The sequence below is a fragment of the Chanos chanos genome, chromosome 4 (genome assembly GCF_902362185.1).
Source record: "Chanos chanos chromosome 4, fChaCha1.1, whole genome shotgun sequence".
In the NCBI taxonomy this organism is placed as follows: Eukaryota; Metazoa; Chordata; class Actinopteri; order Gonorynchiformes; family Chanidae; genus Chanos; species Chanos chanos.
The window spans coordinates 30,139,119-30,155,695 of record NC_044498.1 but is presented as its reverse complement, the minus strand read 5'-3'; the positions used below and the strand labels follow the sequence as shown (position 1 = coordinate 30,155,695).

At 41.8% G+C, this 16,577-nt stretch overlaps 1 protein-coding gene across 2 annotated transcripts; it reads right to left on the bottom strand.

Annotated features, from left to right (window-relative positions):
• Positions 1-687: 687 nt before the first annotated feature.
• On the bottom strand, positions 688-15,977 carry rufy2 (RUN and FYVE domain containing 2). 2 transcript variants are annotated; one of them, XM_030771129.1, is made up of 18 exons: positions 15,905-15,977; positions 11,286-11,459; positions 10,562-10,679; positions 9,618-9,719; positions 9,060-9,183; positions 8,898-8,962; positions 8,611-8,676; positions 8,367-8,436; positions 8,171-8,272; positions 7,264-7,380; positions 6,723-6,890; positions 6,407-6,504; positions 4,975-5,094; positions 4,708-4,837; positions 4,224-4,318; positions 2,415-2,463; positions 2,179-2,259; positions 688-1,585 (listed from the first exon to the last, which is right to left on the bottom strand). In XM_030771129.1, the coding sequence occupies exons 1-18, from the start codon at positions 15,975-15,977 to the stop codon at positions 1,436-1,438; spliced, it is 1,902 nt and encodes a 633-aa protein (XP_030626989.1). In that variant the 3' UTR covers positions 688-1,435. The 2 variants fall into 2 exon arrangements, with proteins under 2 accessions (XP_030626989.1, XP_030626988.1); XM_030771128.1 differs by lacking the exon at positions 15,905-15,977 and adding an exon at positions 14,291-14,792.
• Positions 15,978-16,577: the final 600 nt, after the last annotated feature.

The window sequence follows — 16,577 nt, the reverse complement described above, 5'->3', positions numbered from 1 at the left end:
GTTTTAAATCATGAAAAAGAACATTATTTATTGGGGTTGCAGTTCCTTTTTTATAGTCATTTGCTTTAATTATTTTTCATTTGAGTCTAGAGTAAATGTATTTTCCCTTTATACTGAGTGTGTATGGACTCCAGTATACAGTAATCTCAGGCTGGGGCTATGACTTCTGTTTTTAAGGGCTAAAATCTCTATTTTTGGCAGATGTATTAACGTAACTATTTAAATAAAAGTGTATTGAACAGATGTTCCTCGCAGAAGCCGAAATGTTGAAAGTGAGTACTTTGGGAGAATAATCTCATGGCACAGACAGAACTGAGGGGTAGACTCTGTGTTGACGTGAGTGATACAGTTGTGTGACTAACCAGGGTCCTTCATTTCTCTTACATAAGGCCAATCATAAGACTGTTTTGACTGTCCTATGCTGTTATGATGGCATTTTGGCAATGTGCCAGACATGCCAAAACGCCTTGGTGTGACAACAGACATGACATGCCAAAGCGCCATAGTAACGGCGTAAGACAACACACATGTTCTACCACCTTCTTAACAGTACGGCCCATCCATAACAGCATAGCAGGGACCTGTAAAACTACAACTAACAGGTGTCATTATATTGAATAAAAAGCAAAACATACAGTTAAAATAATAATGATAATAATAATAAAATGGAGTAGTTACAAACACATACTTTATGATACAGTAAATTGCAACAGTGAAGAATTGTATCATGATTTGCTAGGGTTTTCCATTGAGCATTTACAGTACTAATACGTGAATGACGAAGGGAAGTATGAATGCTCCAGTTGAGTTACTTTACAGTTTGTCATTTACAAAACCAGTATAAATCTTGGCATATGTGTTCATGAACAGAGTAAATTCATATTGTACATTACCTTGCTGTCCAAACTGATTTAAAAAAAATGTTTGATCAGTAATTGGTAAGACATACAATAAAGTTACTGTGCTGTGTATTGTCAATCCATCTAAAACTGAAGAGCAGCATAGAGAATATTAGAGCTCAAAATTCATTTCTACGTGAACTTTTTTTCACCTTTTCATCTGAAAAGGCACAAGTGTCAGCAGATTCTCAGTCTGTCATTTTGCCTGCTTGCCTAGGCACATGTGACTACTACACTTCACTTAAATAGAAAAAGGAAAAATCTCATTAGCACTCAGTTTTAACTGTTGACACATATCTAAATGAATGTGTGTGATGCTCTCTACATCCTTCAGAAGTGTTCTTAATGAAATTAAGTAGCGCTGTGCTAAAGTGGTTGCGCACCCGCTCACGCTCTGCACCGTTCACAGGTAATGAGCGGTTTTGTAACACAGACGGTAAACCTCCACAGGACAGTGGCACTCTGGACAGCCTGTTTGTGTTCTGGCTGTTTCTCGACCGGGAGCAGACATTGTAGTGTGGGTTAAAGCCAGAGTTTCAGTGTAGTGTGGCGTTGGAGGAGCAGCGCTGCAGGAGAAGGGCGTGGCACGTGTCACACACGCGGACAGGTTTGGGTGAGGCTGGGAGAGGCAGCTCGTTGTCAGAACAAGCGTTGCAGAAGATCTCACCGCAGTTTCTGCAGTGGTGCTGTCAAAGTACACAAAGGAAGAGCTTTGGTTTAGAGTTCAAACTGTAAGCAAATTAACACTGCTCACGCGAAGATACACATGACCAAAATAAAGAGCAAAGCTGATCAGTTCTGTAAACTGTGAAAGTTTAGAGATTACATGTAAGTGGTTTGCCACAGGGGTGCACCACACAGATGTCTGTAATGATAGACATGCATTTTAAACCATGTGTGACTAAAGAGAATTTTATTCTACAACTTTTTGATGAAATCAGAAACAATTTGTGGGATGTAAAGGGACTTCTTTTCAGTGTGCCTCAGCAATCAAACCAACTTTAAAGTAATATGACACCCTGGCTTTTCAATAAACATCCCGTTAATTAAATGTGTTTTTATAAACCCTGAGCCAGTCTCTATTCCTTACATCTCCTTCAAGAAGTACTTACACCTCGACAGCAAGACATGACTATTTTCATGTAAGTCTATTAATATAGACATAAAGCTCTAGTCTTGCTGCTCTGGCACATCTGTGGCAGGATTTGACATCACACATAAGAGTGGCAGTGATAGATTCCTGTTGTTATTACTGTGATGGGAGTGTCGTCAGTCTGACCTTTCTCCTGGAGATGGAAAACTCTCTCTCACACAGCTTACAGTGGGTGGCATCTTTATCCTTAAGCCACACCTGTCCACCCTAAAAGCATTTAATTACATTCATTACATTCGTGATTAATAACATTTAGTAAAGCATTTCCACTCAGCAGTTACAAGATAATCACAAATGTAATTTTACTAGAGCATATACACCTGTTAATTAATCATAGTTAATTAACCAGACAGACTACACACCTGGAGAGCTTTATTGGCCTCTTTTATGTCTTCAATTCTCAGTTTGGACCTGCAGGTTACAAATGATAACAGTTAGGAAAGAAGAGCAGCAAAAGCAGTGTTACAGCAGCCATGTTAACACAAGCCTTACAGCGGACACACTGAACAGAGGACTCCACAGTATCTAATGATGTTGATCAAAATGAATTCTCTAGCAAACCATCAACAGACAATGCTGTGTGAATGAACACTACTTATGTTAAGATTGTTGGTTATGTTAAGATTGTTTTTGGGGTTTTTTTGTTCCAGAAGGCAGGGGGGTTTGACATGAGGTCTGAGGTCAGGCCGCAGTGAACATGTAATGTTGTTGACCTCTGACTGTATCAGTGACGTGTTGGTGATGAAGGGTTTGACTGTATCAGTGACGTGTTGGTGATGAAGGGTTTGACTGTATCAGTGATGTGTTGGTGATGATGAAGGGTTTGACTGTATCAGTGACGTGTTGGTGATGATGAAGGGTTTGACTGTATCAGTGACGTGTTGGTGATGAAGGGTTTGACTGTATCAGTGACGTGTTGGTGATGAAGGGTTTGACTGTATCAGTGACGTGTTGGTGATGATGAAGGGTTTGACTGTATCAGTGACGTGTTGGTGATGATGAAGGGTTTGACTGTATCAGTGACGTGTTGGTGATGATGAAGGGTTTGACTGTATCAGTGACGTGTTGGTGATGATGAAGGGTTTGACTGTATCAGTGACGTGTTGGTGATGAAGGGTTTGACTGTATCAGTGACGTGTTGGTGATGAAGGGTTTGACTGTATCAGTGACGTGTTGGTGATGATGAAGGGTTTGACTGTATCAGTGACGTGTTGGTGATGAAGGGTTTGACTGTATCAGTGACGTGTTGGTGATGAAGGGTTTGACTGTATCAGTGACGTGTTGGTGATGAAGGGTTTGACTGTATCAGTGACGTGTTGGTGATGATGAAGGGTTTGACGGTATCAGTGACGTGTTGGTGATGAAGGGTTTGACTGTATCAGTGACGTGTTGGTGATGAAGGGTTTGACTGTATCAGTGACGTGTTGGTGATGAAGGATTTGACTGTATCAGTGACGTGTTGGTGATGATGAAGGGTTTGACTGTATCAGTGACGTGTTGGTGATGATGAAGGGTTTGACTGTATCAGTGACGTGTTGGTGATGATGAAGGGTTTGACTGTATCAGTGACGTGTTGGTGATGAAGGGTTTGACTGTATCAGTGACGTGTTGGTGATGAAGGGTTTGACTGTATCAGTGACGTGTTGGTGATGAAGGGTTTGACTGTATCAGTGACGTGTTGGTGATGATGAAGGGTTTGACTGTATCGGTGACGTGTTGGTGATGATGAAGGGTTTGACTGTATCAGTGATGTGTTGGTGATGATGAAGGGTTTGACTATCAGTGACGTGTTGGTGATGAAGGGTTTGACTGTATCAGTGACGTGTTGGTGATGAAGGGTTTGACTGTATCAGTGACGTGTTGGTGATGAAGGGTTTGACTGTATCAGTGATGTGTTGGTGATGAAGGGTTTGACTGTATCAGTGATGTGTTGGTGATGAAGGGTTTGACTATCAGTGACGTGTTGGTGATGAAGGGTTTGACTGTATCAGTGACGTGTTGGTGATGAAGGGTTTGACTGTATCAGTGACGTGTTGGTGATGATGAAGGGTTTGACTGTATCAGTGACGTGTTGGTGATGAAGGGTTTGACTGTATCAGTGACGTGTTGGTGATGAAGGGTTTGACTGTATCAGTGACGTGTTGGTGATGAAGGGTTCGTTCAGCTCTTACTCGCTCAGTTTGCAGCCGAGCTCCTGCAGGGCCTGTTCCTGCTCCTCACATATCCCCTTCAACTGACTGTTCTCATCCTGTAGTCTGTGAAACTCCTGAGCAACATACACACACACAGACACACACACAGATACACACACAGATACACACACAGATACACACTTTGTTCACCACAGTCAATGAGAATATGAATACTGCCTTATTCTTCTTTAAACACAGTTCCCAGCACAGACTGTGCCTTATGTCATTCTCTACAGACACACAGATAATAAGGTTCTGTCGTTCTCTACAGACATACAAATATAAATTTTCAGTCGTTCTCTACAGACAGGTTCTGTCATTCTCTAAAGACACACAGATAATAAGGTTCTGCCATTCTCTACAGACACACAGATAGTAAGGTTCTGTCGTTCTCTACAGACATACAGATAATAAGGTTCTATCATTCTCTACAGAAACAGACACACAGACAGAGAGTTTTTACTTTTTTTAGTCCGTCGATCTGTTGGGCCTCAGTGTTCAGCTGCATGATGGTCTCTCGCTCTCTCTCCAGGTCGTTCTGTAACGTCTGCCGCCACTCTCTCTCAATCTTCAAATCTGTTTCCAACTGCTGCCTAGAGTTAAAGAAATGTTTACAAAAAAAGAAAGAAAGAAAAAGTTAAAAGAAAAAAATCCATGTTGCTTTTAATTTAATGGAGCTTAGGAACACTGAGTTAGAGTTAGAGTTCATGAGAACAAATAGGGCACTCACAGCTGTTTCTCTCTCTGGCCGATCTGTTTCTGCAGGCTGTCTGCTTTGTTGGCAAAGTCTTGCTTGAACTTGCGGATGCCGTCTTCAGCAGTCCAGCGATCTCGATCTGTGTCCTGCAATCTGGTGTAATTCAAACCAAGCGGGTAAAACTGAGGCTCCAGTCACAGGGAGAAGAATGGGAGTGTGATGGGACAAATGGTGGAAAATAAAGAGAAAGCCAAACATCTATAGGAAGTCTGCTTCACAAACGGAGCTGAAGCAAAAACATGGCCAGACAACTGAAAAAGCTCGGGGCTAAGCAAGTGAGCAGGCACTCAGGGGTCTGTCTGCACTGAACCTCTCACACAGTATTACCCCCTTTCTTTTATGTGTGTGTAAAACAACTGAGTCCAAAAAACTCACTACACAAACAACAACGGATATCTGAAAACATCACATTTTATTGTTTGCAGAGATAAACTGTAAGATTCATATTCCAAATAATTCACTAAACAAACATTGGTAAATATTTGAAAAGAACAAATGTGATTGTTTTCTGTGGTAAAAGACATGTAGGTATTTAATTTTGGTTTCCCTGTGTATTTGACTTAATCGTTAAATTTTGTAAGCTATGTTTAATATCATAGTGTGCTAAGCTAAAATCATTAAAAATGTCTAGGGGGAAAAAAAAGACATCCCAAAACAACGGACCAAAAATGGAAGCTAATCAAGAAGAACCAATCCATTACTTTCACAACAGTGCGTATGAAGAAACAGGACGTTCATGTTAAAGTCAGAAGGAGATGTCTTTGACTAGCTTGTACTGGTGCTCTGTGTCTGTGCTGGCACATTTTACAAACGACATGGCGAGAGTCCTGGTCTGGCTGAGCAGGTCTTTGTCGCTATGTACATCCAGCAGAGCAGGGTTCGTTACAGATGCAGAATTAAGAGGACATAAAGGAGTGATGTAAAAACAGATTTAAATGAAGGTAGAGGATGAGGAAAAAGAACAGAAAGGGGGAAGAACAAAAAGGGAAAGAGGGGTGAAAATATCAGTGAATCTCCATGTCATTCAAAGCTTTTAGAGATTGTTAATTAAAGCATTCATAACATATCACAAATAAGATGGAAGTGAGCTGATGGAGAAGAAAGGAAAGGATGGTGTGAGTTGACAAAGACATGGCAAGGCTATGTTCACATCACCAACCAGCACCAAACGCTCAGACACTGACACTCCAAACCAAGCCATTCACAACAGTTCCAAAAATATTCACATGCAAAATGATGGGTAGTACTGTGCATGCTAGCCTGGCTGATGATCTCTGATAGTGAGTGTGGTATATTGTGACTGATCAGTATGGATAAGAACTGGTCTAGCACACGGTCTTGCCTGTGATCTGGCATTGTCATGAGTGCATGTAACCTGAGATGTCAGCAGAACTTTGACCCATACCTTTGCTCTAGCTGTTTCATGGTGGCTGTTATCTGATTGGTCTTCTCCTCCAAACGGGCAATCATGTCATCCTTCTGTTTCATGCAGTCATCTGATGACTGTCAACAACAACAACAACAAAAAAAGAGACTGACTTGGTACTACAGCAGGGCAGGTACAAAAAACAGCTGTAACCATATTCATATACTCTTATGGTGGCTAGAAATGATCTGCACTCTAACAGTTTGCGTCAGTTTTTCGCAAGTCCAGTCAATTATGTAAATATGTGGTGGAGAATAGTAAAATTGAAAGCAGGCAGGAAAAAGCTGGGGTGTACCTGCATTTTCTGGTACATCTCTACATTGATGGCCTTCACCTCGTCAAGCTGGTGTCTCAGACCGATCAGAGTGTCCTGTTTTTCGTGGATGTCTTTCTCTAGCAGCTTCATGGCCAGCTCCATCTCCTGCTTCATACTCACCTGAACTACCAGCTCATTCTCCACATCCTACACAAACACAGGTCACTGAACTATCAGCTCATTCTCCACATCCTACACAAACACAGGTCACACAGACTGCCATGGCAATGCAACACTGGATGAATTTGAGAGCTGAAAAGGTCAACTGCTATGATCCAGGCATGGGGTCTACTTATCTGTTTTAAATATATGACTTAGCCAAACTAGGCACCACCTAAACAACTGATGACACCTGAGCTTCCACACTCATACTGGAGAGAGAGAGAGAGAGAGAGAGAGAGAGACAGAGAGAGAGAAGGAGGAGACAGATATACAGACAGACAGAGTGTGACACAATTGTCTGTTTAAAGCCTTTAGTGTAAACCAGACGCGTGTTTATGTGCAGGGCAGTAAGACCGACCTGTCTGAGTTGGCACTCTTCTCGGAGCTGTCTCCTGGCCTCATTATACATCTCATCCAGACCCTGTCTTGACTGTTTATATGTGTCCAGCTCACAGTCCGCATCCCCCCGAGCCGCCTGTGAACCATTCACAAAAACCATGAAAAAACACGACAAAACCATGAAAAAATACAACGAAACCATTCACAAACATGACAAAACCATGAAAAAATAGTGAGAGTCTGACGCCGTTATGACACTCTGTCCTGAGTACAGGTCTAAGTTTCTAAAGAAAAACATTTACATAATAAACTAAACTGAGGGTAAGAGCACTGAAAATACTGCACATATATCCTGTTAATCTTAATGACGCCCATCTCACCCAGACCAAATCACTGAAAATGTTATTTTGACAAAGGCAATGTAATGTTTAAGTGAAGTAAATGCCATGGAATAAGGAAAACATTACATGTTTACAGGCCCACACATGGTCTGCAGAACTCACAGGTACATTTACATCTGACTGCAGAACAAATGCAGGCAAGGAAAATATTCATGAATACTGAAACATGTTTTTAAAGTGTCACTTACTTTATCTTAGTTCTAAGTGTTATGGTTAAATTGTTGTGTCCCTGGTGTGTGCAGTTAGATGTCTGATGCTTTACAAACATAAACTGAATTAGCAGAGTGATGATGACAACAGGCATGGTGGAGATAAACCTTGTAAGCCTACAGATGTGTTTTATATATTTATTTCACTTTTCAAATAAACTGCATTTGTCTTGGTTTTCTTTAGGCTCATATTACAGCAGCGACAGAAAGACTACTTCCAACAGGCAGGTTACCGCAAAAGACAACTTCAAACCAGATGGGTTACCTGAAAAGACTACCTCAAAACTCTAAGGTTATTCCAAGACATAAAGATTACCTCAAGACGCTTTTGAGCTTTCATGAGAATAACAGAGTTTTCAGTCCGAAGCTGATGATTCTCCTCTTGTAGTTTAATTATGTTGTTTTTGGCAATGGCCAACTGCAAAAAAAAAATATGTTTGCATCATATCCAAACTGCTTTTCACATTAGAAACAGTTTTACTTCTCTACATCATTTTGGCACAAAACAGTACCTCTTCAATAAGCTTAGAGTTGGATTTCTCTAATGAGTCCACACGTCCTTGTAGACCCTGGACAGTGGAACTAAATCAAAGAGACCAGACAAGTGCTTTACAGTATATCTCTACAGACTAATCATGCAGTAATGTAATAATGTCTTAATATGTTACATGCCTGATGTATTTTCTCTTTCTTTGCCTAATAAATTTCATGGTTATAGCATGCAGTTCTTTTTCAGGGAGAAAAAAGATTACTCACTTTAACTGTCTGTTCAGCTCCTCAACGTAGTTTTTCTGATCCAGAATAGCTGCTATTTGTCCATTTCTATTCATTGAATTTTCATGCAGAGGAAAAGAAAGAGAACTACTTTAAACATTTTGGTTGTTCTCTCTCACCAAGCACCAGCTCTCTGCTAAGCCTGCTGGGAAATGTGCCGAGGACTGGAGCCAAACGGCTTTGCTACGCTGTGTTCTGTCAACTTGCCATGTGGGGAAAGGTTCACAAAACCACCAACCAAAAACACTGTTACTGAAATGTGACGTTACCTCTCTTCACTCCTGTAGTCATCAATGTCATTCTTCAGGTACATGGAAAAGTCTATCACCCCAACCTAAAAAACATAAAATATGTGATTTCTTCTAGACTGGATGTGAAAAAGCCCCATAATAAACTGCTCAGAATATTACTTGAGGATCATGATGTCATACCTGAGTGTCTAGATCCTCCCCCTTTACACAAAGATTGGCATCAATCACATTAAGGCCAACGAGGAGGCCAACAATGACAGCTCCCTCCTCCTCCAGCATCACAGCTGAGCTCTCGTAGAAATCACTAAACACACACACACAAACACACACACACACACACAAACACGCGCGTACACAAACACACACATGCACAGACACACACATGCCCAGACACACACATGCACAGACACACACAAGTACACACACACACCCCAAAATCAGTTACTGCACACAGGCAGCTCCTGCTGCTAAACTACACAATCCATTTGATTTGGGATGAAAAATGTCAAAAGAGGACACTTTAGAGGGGACGAGGGGAGAGAGGGAGCATAAAATTAGAACAGGGACAGACTGGACGTTGTAGAAGACATGTAGTTACTGGGGCATTAACTGTCTGTGTTAGAGAGGATAAATGAATGAGTTTGAGGAGGAGAGACGGATGAACGAATGTGTGGAGGGGAGACCGATGAATGAGTAAATGAGTGTGTGGAAGAGAGATGGATGAATGAGAGTGTATACCTCAGCAGGTCCTTCCTGGTGATGAGAACACGGAGGTAATCTGCCAGCCTCTTCTGCATCAGTGCTAATCTCAACCACGCCCGCGCTCTACCCAGAGGAGTCCTAAGAGAGAGAGAGAGAGAGGGAGAGAAACAGAGAGAGAGAGATTTTGAAGCATGAAATGGACGTGTTAATTATAAGATTAATTGTAAGCACATATTAAGATAACTAAGAGTTTTGAATTAATGCATTTCAGTACGATGAGCTTTGTGAATGGTGACATTATGTGAGTGAAGAGGGAAATGAAAAATCTCTCTCTGTGCTGTGGAAGTGAAGTGTGATTTTACTGCACTGTGGGTCAGAGTGTGTGATTAACATTACACACACACACTGCCATCCAGGTCTGCCACGCTATCCAAAGCCTTCATTATCAAACATGACAGAACTGTGCTAACAGCGATAACCTCTGCCCTTCCCCATGTTTCCGTTTCAGATGCCCAGGCCATTTTCAGGGGTTTCATTTCATCATTCTCAGGGGATTAATTTTGGCAGGTCAGTTTTGCAGAGTGAGGCTGACATGTGTGAGGAAGGTGAAGTGAAAATGCTCAGCCTGTAAACTTTAACTGAACCACTTCCCTTTTCTACAAAACCACTCTTCCAAGAGCAGAACTGCACAAAGGAATGAGTGTGTGTGTGTCCTTGTGTGTGTGTGTGTGTCCTTGTGTGTGTATTAACGATACAGTCAGTTTAAATAAGGAAGTGCCTGTGAGCAGTCCTGGAGGGAGACTGTGAATCAGAGAGAACATGCAGCTTTACAACGCTTGGGGAAAATTTAAACTTGATTCAGTGGAAAGCTGCAGTCTGCACAATGCAAATTTTTATATTTGAGACTTAGTTTGTGATTAACCAGCCGTGGGCGAGAGGACAGACAGACGCAGTAATCACAGACTCCATATAGAACATACTTTAGACCAGGCAAGTCTCGAACACTGGCAGCAATTTCTCCAGCCTCCGGACACAGCTTCTCCACCATCTCCAGAGGCCCCCACAGCGACTTGTTGTATCCAAGAAATGACTTCTTCACTGCAGGTGACAACAAACGTATTTACACAGCGTCATTGAAGCATATCTAACTGCACTAAAGCACTGTGAGAATGACAGCAATCAGAAGAACTGCTGGTGACAAAGAACCTGTTTTGAGTCCTGAAATGTTTACTTCACAGATCATACATACGATTTGACATTTCTGAGTTAACCTGAGGTGTTCAGCCATTTCCCTAATATACTCAATATATCTGCTAAAATTTGGTATTTCACCATTTAAAAGTTGTTTACTGATGCCAGACAAACCAATCTGTACTGTAAATCTTGTATAAATCAGTTTCCTGACTGAAAGGGTCTGGTTTTTCACGTCACTGTGGCATGGAAGAGAAAATACTGGATGAAGTTGGTTACAGAAATCAGATGAGGAACTCAGCATTGCATCTCACAGAACCTCAGGACCAAGTCAGGACATCCAGCATTTTGATATACATTTTCACAACATCACCCAAACTGCAGGCCATCATGCAGGCCTGTCAGAGATGACTGTGCGGTCTGGTTGCACTTTTCAGAAACAATATAAACAGAGTCTCTGTAAAACAAGCCACGTCATTGTCTCTGTGCTGTGTGGTGACGGGTTGACTGTACCTTTAAGGCCGTGTTTTAGGCAGTGCTCCATGACCACAAAAAACTGCTGGAGAGGGGGGTAGTCTGAGTCCAGAGTCCGTCCAAAGCTGAGTGCAGACTCGATCAGTCCTTTGATACTCAACTTGGCCATGTTCAGTAAGTTGGCTCTCTCCATGGCCATGGGGTCTCGGAAGGCTAAGACAGTAAAACATTCAGGAATCATCATGCAGTGAACCCGAAAACACATTTGGCATTTAAAGTAGAAACTTGAAAGTATGTAGAGAGCACTGAAATGTGATTACTACCACTGCAAAGTCTAGTATCTCTACAAATGTTAACTATTATGCTAAGTTAAACGAACAGTGGTGAAAGGAATGTTAAACAGAGAAATTCATCCCCTAATTGTACAAATTATTCAGCCAATCAAAATAAGAGACACTAAGGAGGAGACTGTTTTCTCTACAGTTACTGAGGGAAACATATGTGCACAGCTCAGTTTAGCTGCCAACACAACTGAGCCAACCAAAAGTCCAGGGGAAACATTACAAAACCTAACAGCAATCCTGCTAAGGTCTTCACACAGAGTTACAAAAATGGGACTGGCAGACGAGTTAAACATTTGGATTGATGCACTGAAACTTAGCTTTGATCTAAACCAAGCCAACAAACAGTTTTAACTTAGAGACAAATGTTCTCACTGAGGTAACATTTAAGCAGACTAACCAAGGTAATATCAACTGCTATAACTATATGCTGATGCTTACATTGCCCTGTGTGACTTTTTATGATGTAGATTTCCTTCCCTTTATGACTGCTACTACCCAACATTTAGTTGTGATACTTGTCACTGGCAGTTATATTTTAGGGGCTTTTGGCCCACTTGTAGTCCACTCTCTTGTTTTCTTTCAACATTCTTGCCTTTGTATCTGGTACTGAAGTTAGCAGTGGCACTTATGCAACAGACCGCTCCTTCATGGGCATTTGCTTGGTTTGTTCCTCTGCCTGTGTTGGAAATTGCTTTGGATAAAGGTGTCAGGTAAATGAATAAATGGTAATGCATAGCTGAATGTAAAATGAATAGAGCCCTCTGCTCTCGGTTAGGATAATGAGTTCTTCGTACTGTATGAGGATAGAGGTTACTGAGTGCAGTACGCATCTGAGGGAGCTATTCCTGAGAGGCAGTTTGGCTTTCCAAACAGATTTCCCAGGTAGTCTTACAAAGGCAGCTACTGCGCAAACACAGACTAAAGCCTGTTCTTTTTCGTTGACAGACAATGCTGATCTTGATGAAACTAATCAATACTATAATCAGAACGGTTGGATAAGTACATTTAAATACAACATCATCATTTGGCACAAAACATCACCTCAGTTTACAATCTGTAATTTTAAAGACTTCACTGAGATGGCGCGGTAAATTAATCAGTGATACACGAGGGTAACTTGAATTAATAATGCCGGGTTCCAACACGATTTTGTCGTCGCGGACAACTTCCACCGTCGGGCTCGAATATGAACGTCGGGAACGACGAACGGGTGTCTTTACCCCTTGTAGTGTGACATAATCTAAGAACAGCGATGTGGCGTCCCACACCCTAACCCTAACTCAAGACGAAACATGACACACTACACGAAAAGTCTAGCATGTCAGAATTTTTTGTTTTTTCCTGCCTAGTCTGACATCTCCTACGACATGTTCCTTGACGTTGACCAGTACGACGAATGACAATCGTCCTCCCCGACGACTTATGAACCTGAGCAAGGTCTTGAAAGGCAGCATACTTGTAGGTCGGGGCCATACTTGTAGTGTTGCCTGTCCCCCGGCCAAGACACGGCAAGAATTTATGGCACAATGATTGCCTAATCTGACATAGTAGCCATCGTGAAAGACAAAAATATCGTGTAGTCTGATCCCGGCATAAGAGCTAATCAGAGTGTGTAATAAAAGACGCGCCACAGACCAAAGGCGACATTTCATACTGACATGACAGATTGACTCTGACTCTATCTGTCGTTTGTTCTCTTCGTATCCATACGACTGACAGCCTCAGAAAATAAAACAGTAGAAATGCACTTTGACCTGCAAACAGAACGGAAGGTATGTTACGTCCAGATCAAAGTTTTACGATCAGGTTAGGGGTTGTACGGATAAATCGTACATTTCCAACGGCTGACTTTAATGAATACAAACACTAACAAAAATACTAAGTGCACTTTCAGCTTAGTTGATCAGCTGAATTACATAGGCAAAACTTCTGTTCTCAAATTTTGATTCTGAATCAATTAATCAATGTAAATTCAACATGTCAAAAGTGGGTATTCGCATAAGTAGGCCCATATGGTCACATAAATCAACGTGATCAGAATATAAGAAACTGAAAAAAAACTGAAAACAGCCCGAGAACAACTGATTCACAGTACACTGGTGAAAACACCCTTTCGCTTCTGTTGAATGAGCATACGTGCTCTGATTTTCCCTCTCTTGATTCTCGTTTCATTTTTTTTTTCTCTCCTTCTTTTTGCTGACCAATAAGGTTTCAGTTCGTGACTGCGCGTCGCAGCCTGGTCACATGTTACTACATCCACAAGCTACCGTTTCATGGCTCTACCAACCATCCCCTGGCAACAGCTGGTCTACAAGCATCCCCTCCAGGGCAAGTTAAGAGCCTGAGGTGTGGTTCATAACGGCTATTGGACGGTACATATACCACATGTTATTGGACTACGACAACATCTTGAGGTTGTTAACTAGTAACCCTTACTTGTCGGTTTTGGCCTATATGCGATACCAGTAATTTAACGAGTAATCTTTGTAAGTCCAAAATTTGTTAGTTTACACAATGACTGAATCACTCTGAAGAGTGAGCATGTTCCCTAAACACACAAACCATCACGCGGACAAGAAGCTGTGCTATGACCGGCAATGACATCACCGCAAATGGAAGCATCTGAATAATAAATATAGCGGCGATTCGTTTAAAATTGCACAGCCTGCAGGTAAAACATGCCACATTGTACAGACTTACCGCTAGTGCTCCATTCCTCTGAGAAGGGACCCTTAGGTTCGGCCACCTTCGGAAGAACGTGAATGCTGCCTGAAAATGTCTCCGACGCTTTCCTAGCGAGAGCGAATATGGGCGCCTGCCACCTCCCGTCCCCCGTTTTCGTACCGCTGCTGGTAGCTTTCTCGCCGGCCGATTTATCCTCCTGCAACCGTAGGATCCCGAACATCTGCGCTTTCTCTTTATTGCTATCTGCCTCAGCTAAGGTGAGATCGTGCTCTGCAGGTGTCGCCATAATGAGAGCAAATATCATACAGTCTGGGATAATAATCTACCTGACAAGCACACTGGAGACGTCTTGAACGGCATTGGTACACAATGCACCCAAACCCAGCAATCCGCCTGCTACGGTCCCTTCAGCTTAAGTCTGTCGTGTCTACATTATGTCAACCGATCGCAGTCCATCAGACGAAAAAATCTTTGTACAACATTTTCCACAGCCGGAGATATGTTTACACCCTAAGCTCCCGCACGGTACGCTCAGTGCTGAAGGGGCGGTGCGAATACGCTCACGAGACACAAAAGCTCAAGCCACGTATTTTTGTGGAAAAACAAAACAAAACATGGGCTATACCACCCTCTACCGCTGGATTAACAAACGCACAACAAAGAGCGTTCTCGGACGCAGAATATTATTAATTGTGAATACTCTTGTTATTTATTATATTTAACTTGTTTTCATTTAATGTTTTTATTAATATTTATGTAACGCAAATGAACATAGAACAGGAACACTGTTTTAACATTAAACATAATTAAACATTAAACATAATTACCAAACATTTTACCATAGTGCTATATCTAAAAAAAAATCAAGTGTGTTTAAGAACAGAAAATTCTATCTGTTCTGTTCTCTCAACATCCATATGTGATATACATGCAAATGAGCCTGGATTTGTGTTTACACTACTCCTGTTTGAGACCTAAGGCCTGCACTCGTTCACTGGGCCCAGACCACAACTGTCTCATAATATTAGCTCAGCATTTGACTGGCCCAATTTATATTTAAAATATGAATGTCCCGTAGTAACACTTATATAGTTATTTTAAGACAGATATCACAGCCATACATGACTTATAAGTAACTGTTTCTACACATAAAAGGAGCTACTCACTATACCAAACCATTGGAGTGAATGAATTTTGTTGTTCTCTGGCATTATTGCTCCAAGACAAAGAGCACTTGATGGAAGCCATGTTAGGGATAAGAAGAAAGAAGTGAACATGTTCTCCTCTCTGGCAAAAGCGTGACCGTAGCATGTAGCATAACAGCATTTTTGGGACATGTACACCACAGCTAAAAACCCTGATCTCTTGCACATATATAGAGCCATAATATGTGTTGCTGGTTCTAGACATGCATGTCATTGTAGAGCAGTGATAAGCATTTCCATTTCTGGAGACAGGGCAGTCTGAGGCTGTTGGGTAATCTTTCAGTCAATCACTAATGATACCTTTAAAAGAAGATGACAGTACAGTCCACGATAGTCTCCTCATTTAATCATTTAATCAGTGATTTAAGTGCATTATTGATGATTTGAGGTGCTTTCTGAGGACTGAGTGTTTAGAGGGAATTACCTTGAGTGTAAGCCAGTTCCATACTCTTGCTGTGTGTGATACCCCAGCGGTGCAGGCTCTGAGGGGAGTACATTGCTGTTCTGGTCCAGATGATTTCTATGGTTCGCCACAAACCTTGCCCCTGAGGTGGAGCACTGCACTACAAGCACAGAGCAAACACACACACACAGACACTGTCAACACACAGATACAATACAGCCATGACAGTCAGAGCAGGAGGAGAGGACAGGAATGGAACTGAAATGTGCATGTTCTGTTTGGTACAAACAGCACAGATTTGTAAATCTCCCCCTGGTGGCTATGCACAGAAAGAGTGTTGGCTCTCCCTGCTCTGTTTCATAAACTTACACCACAGCCAACACTATATCTGAACAAACACAGAAACCCCTTCACTTTTAACATCCATTTTGGTACACTATAGCATTTTTGCCAGAAGACACACAAAAAAGATTATCCTTATAAAAGACAAACAAAAGCCAGGTAAGGATGTTAAATAAGAAAAACTAAAAGCTGTAAACCCTAATGGCCTGGGAGCTACATCAGGCTGAAACACACCCAGCTGCTTGTTTTTGCTGATCTGCTCCCACTCTGCTCTGTCATATGACCCTGGTTTCCTGCCCTGTTAGTCTCTCCTGTTTGGCTGTCCCTCACATGGATGCAGATTAGCACAGTG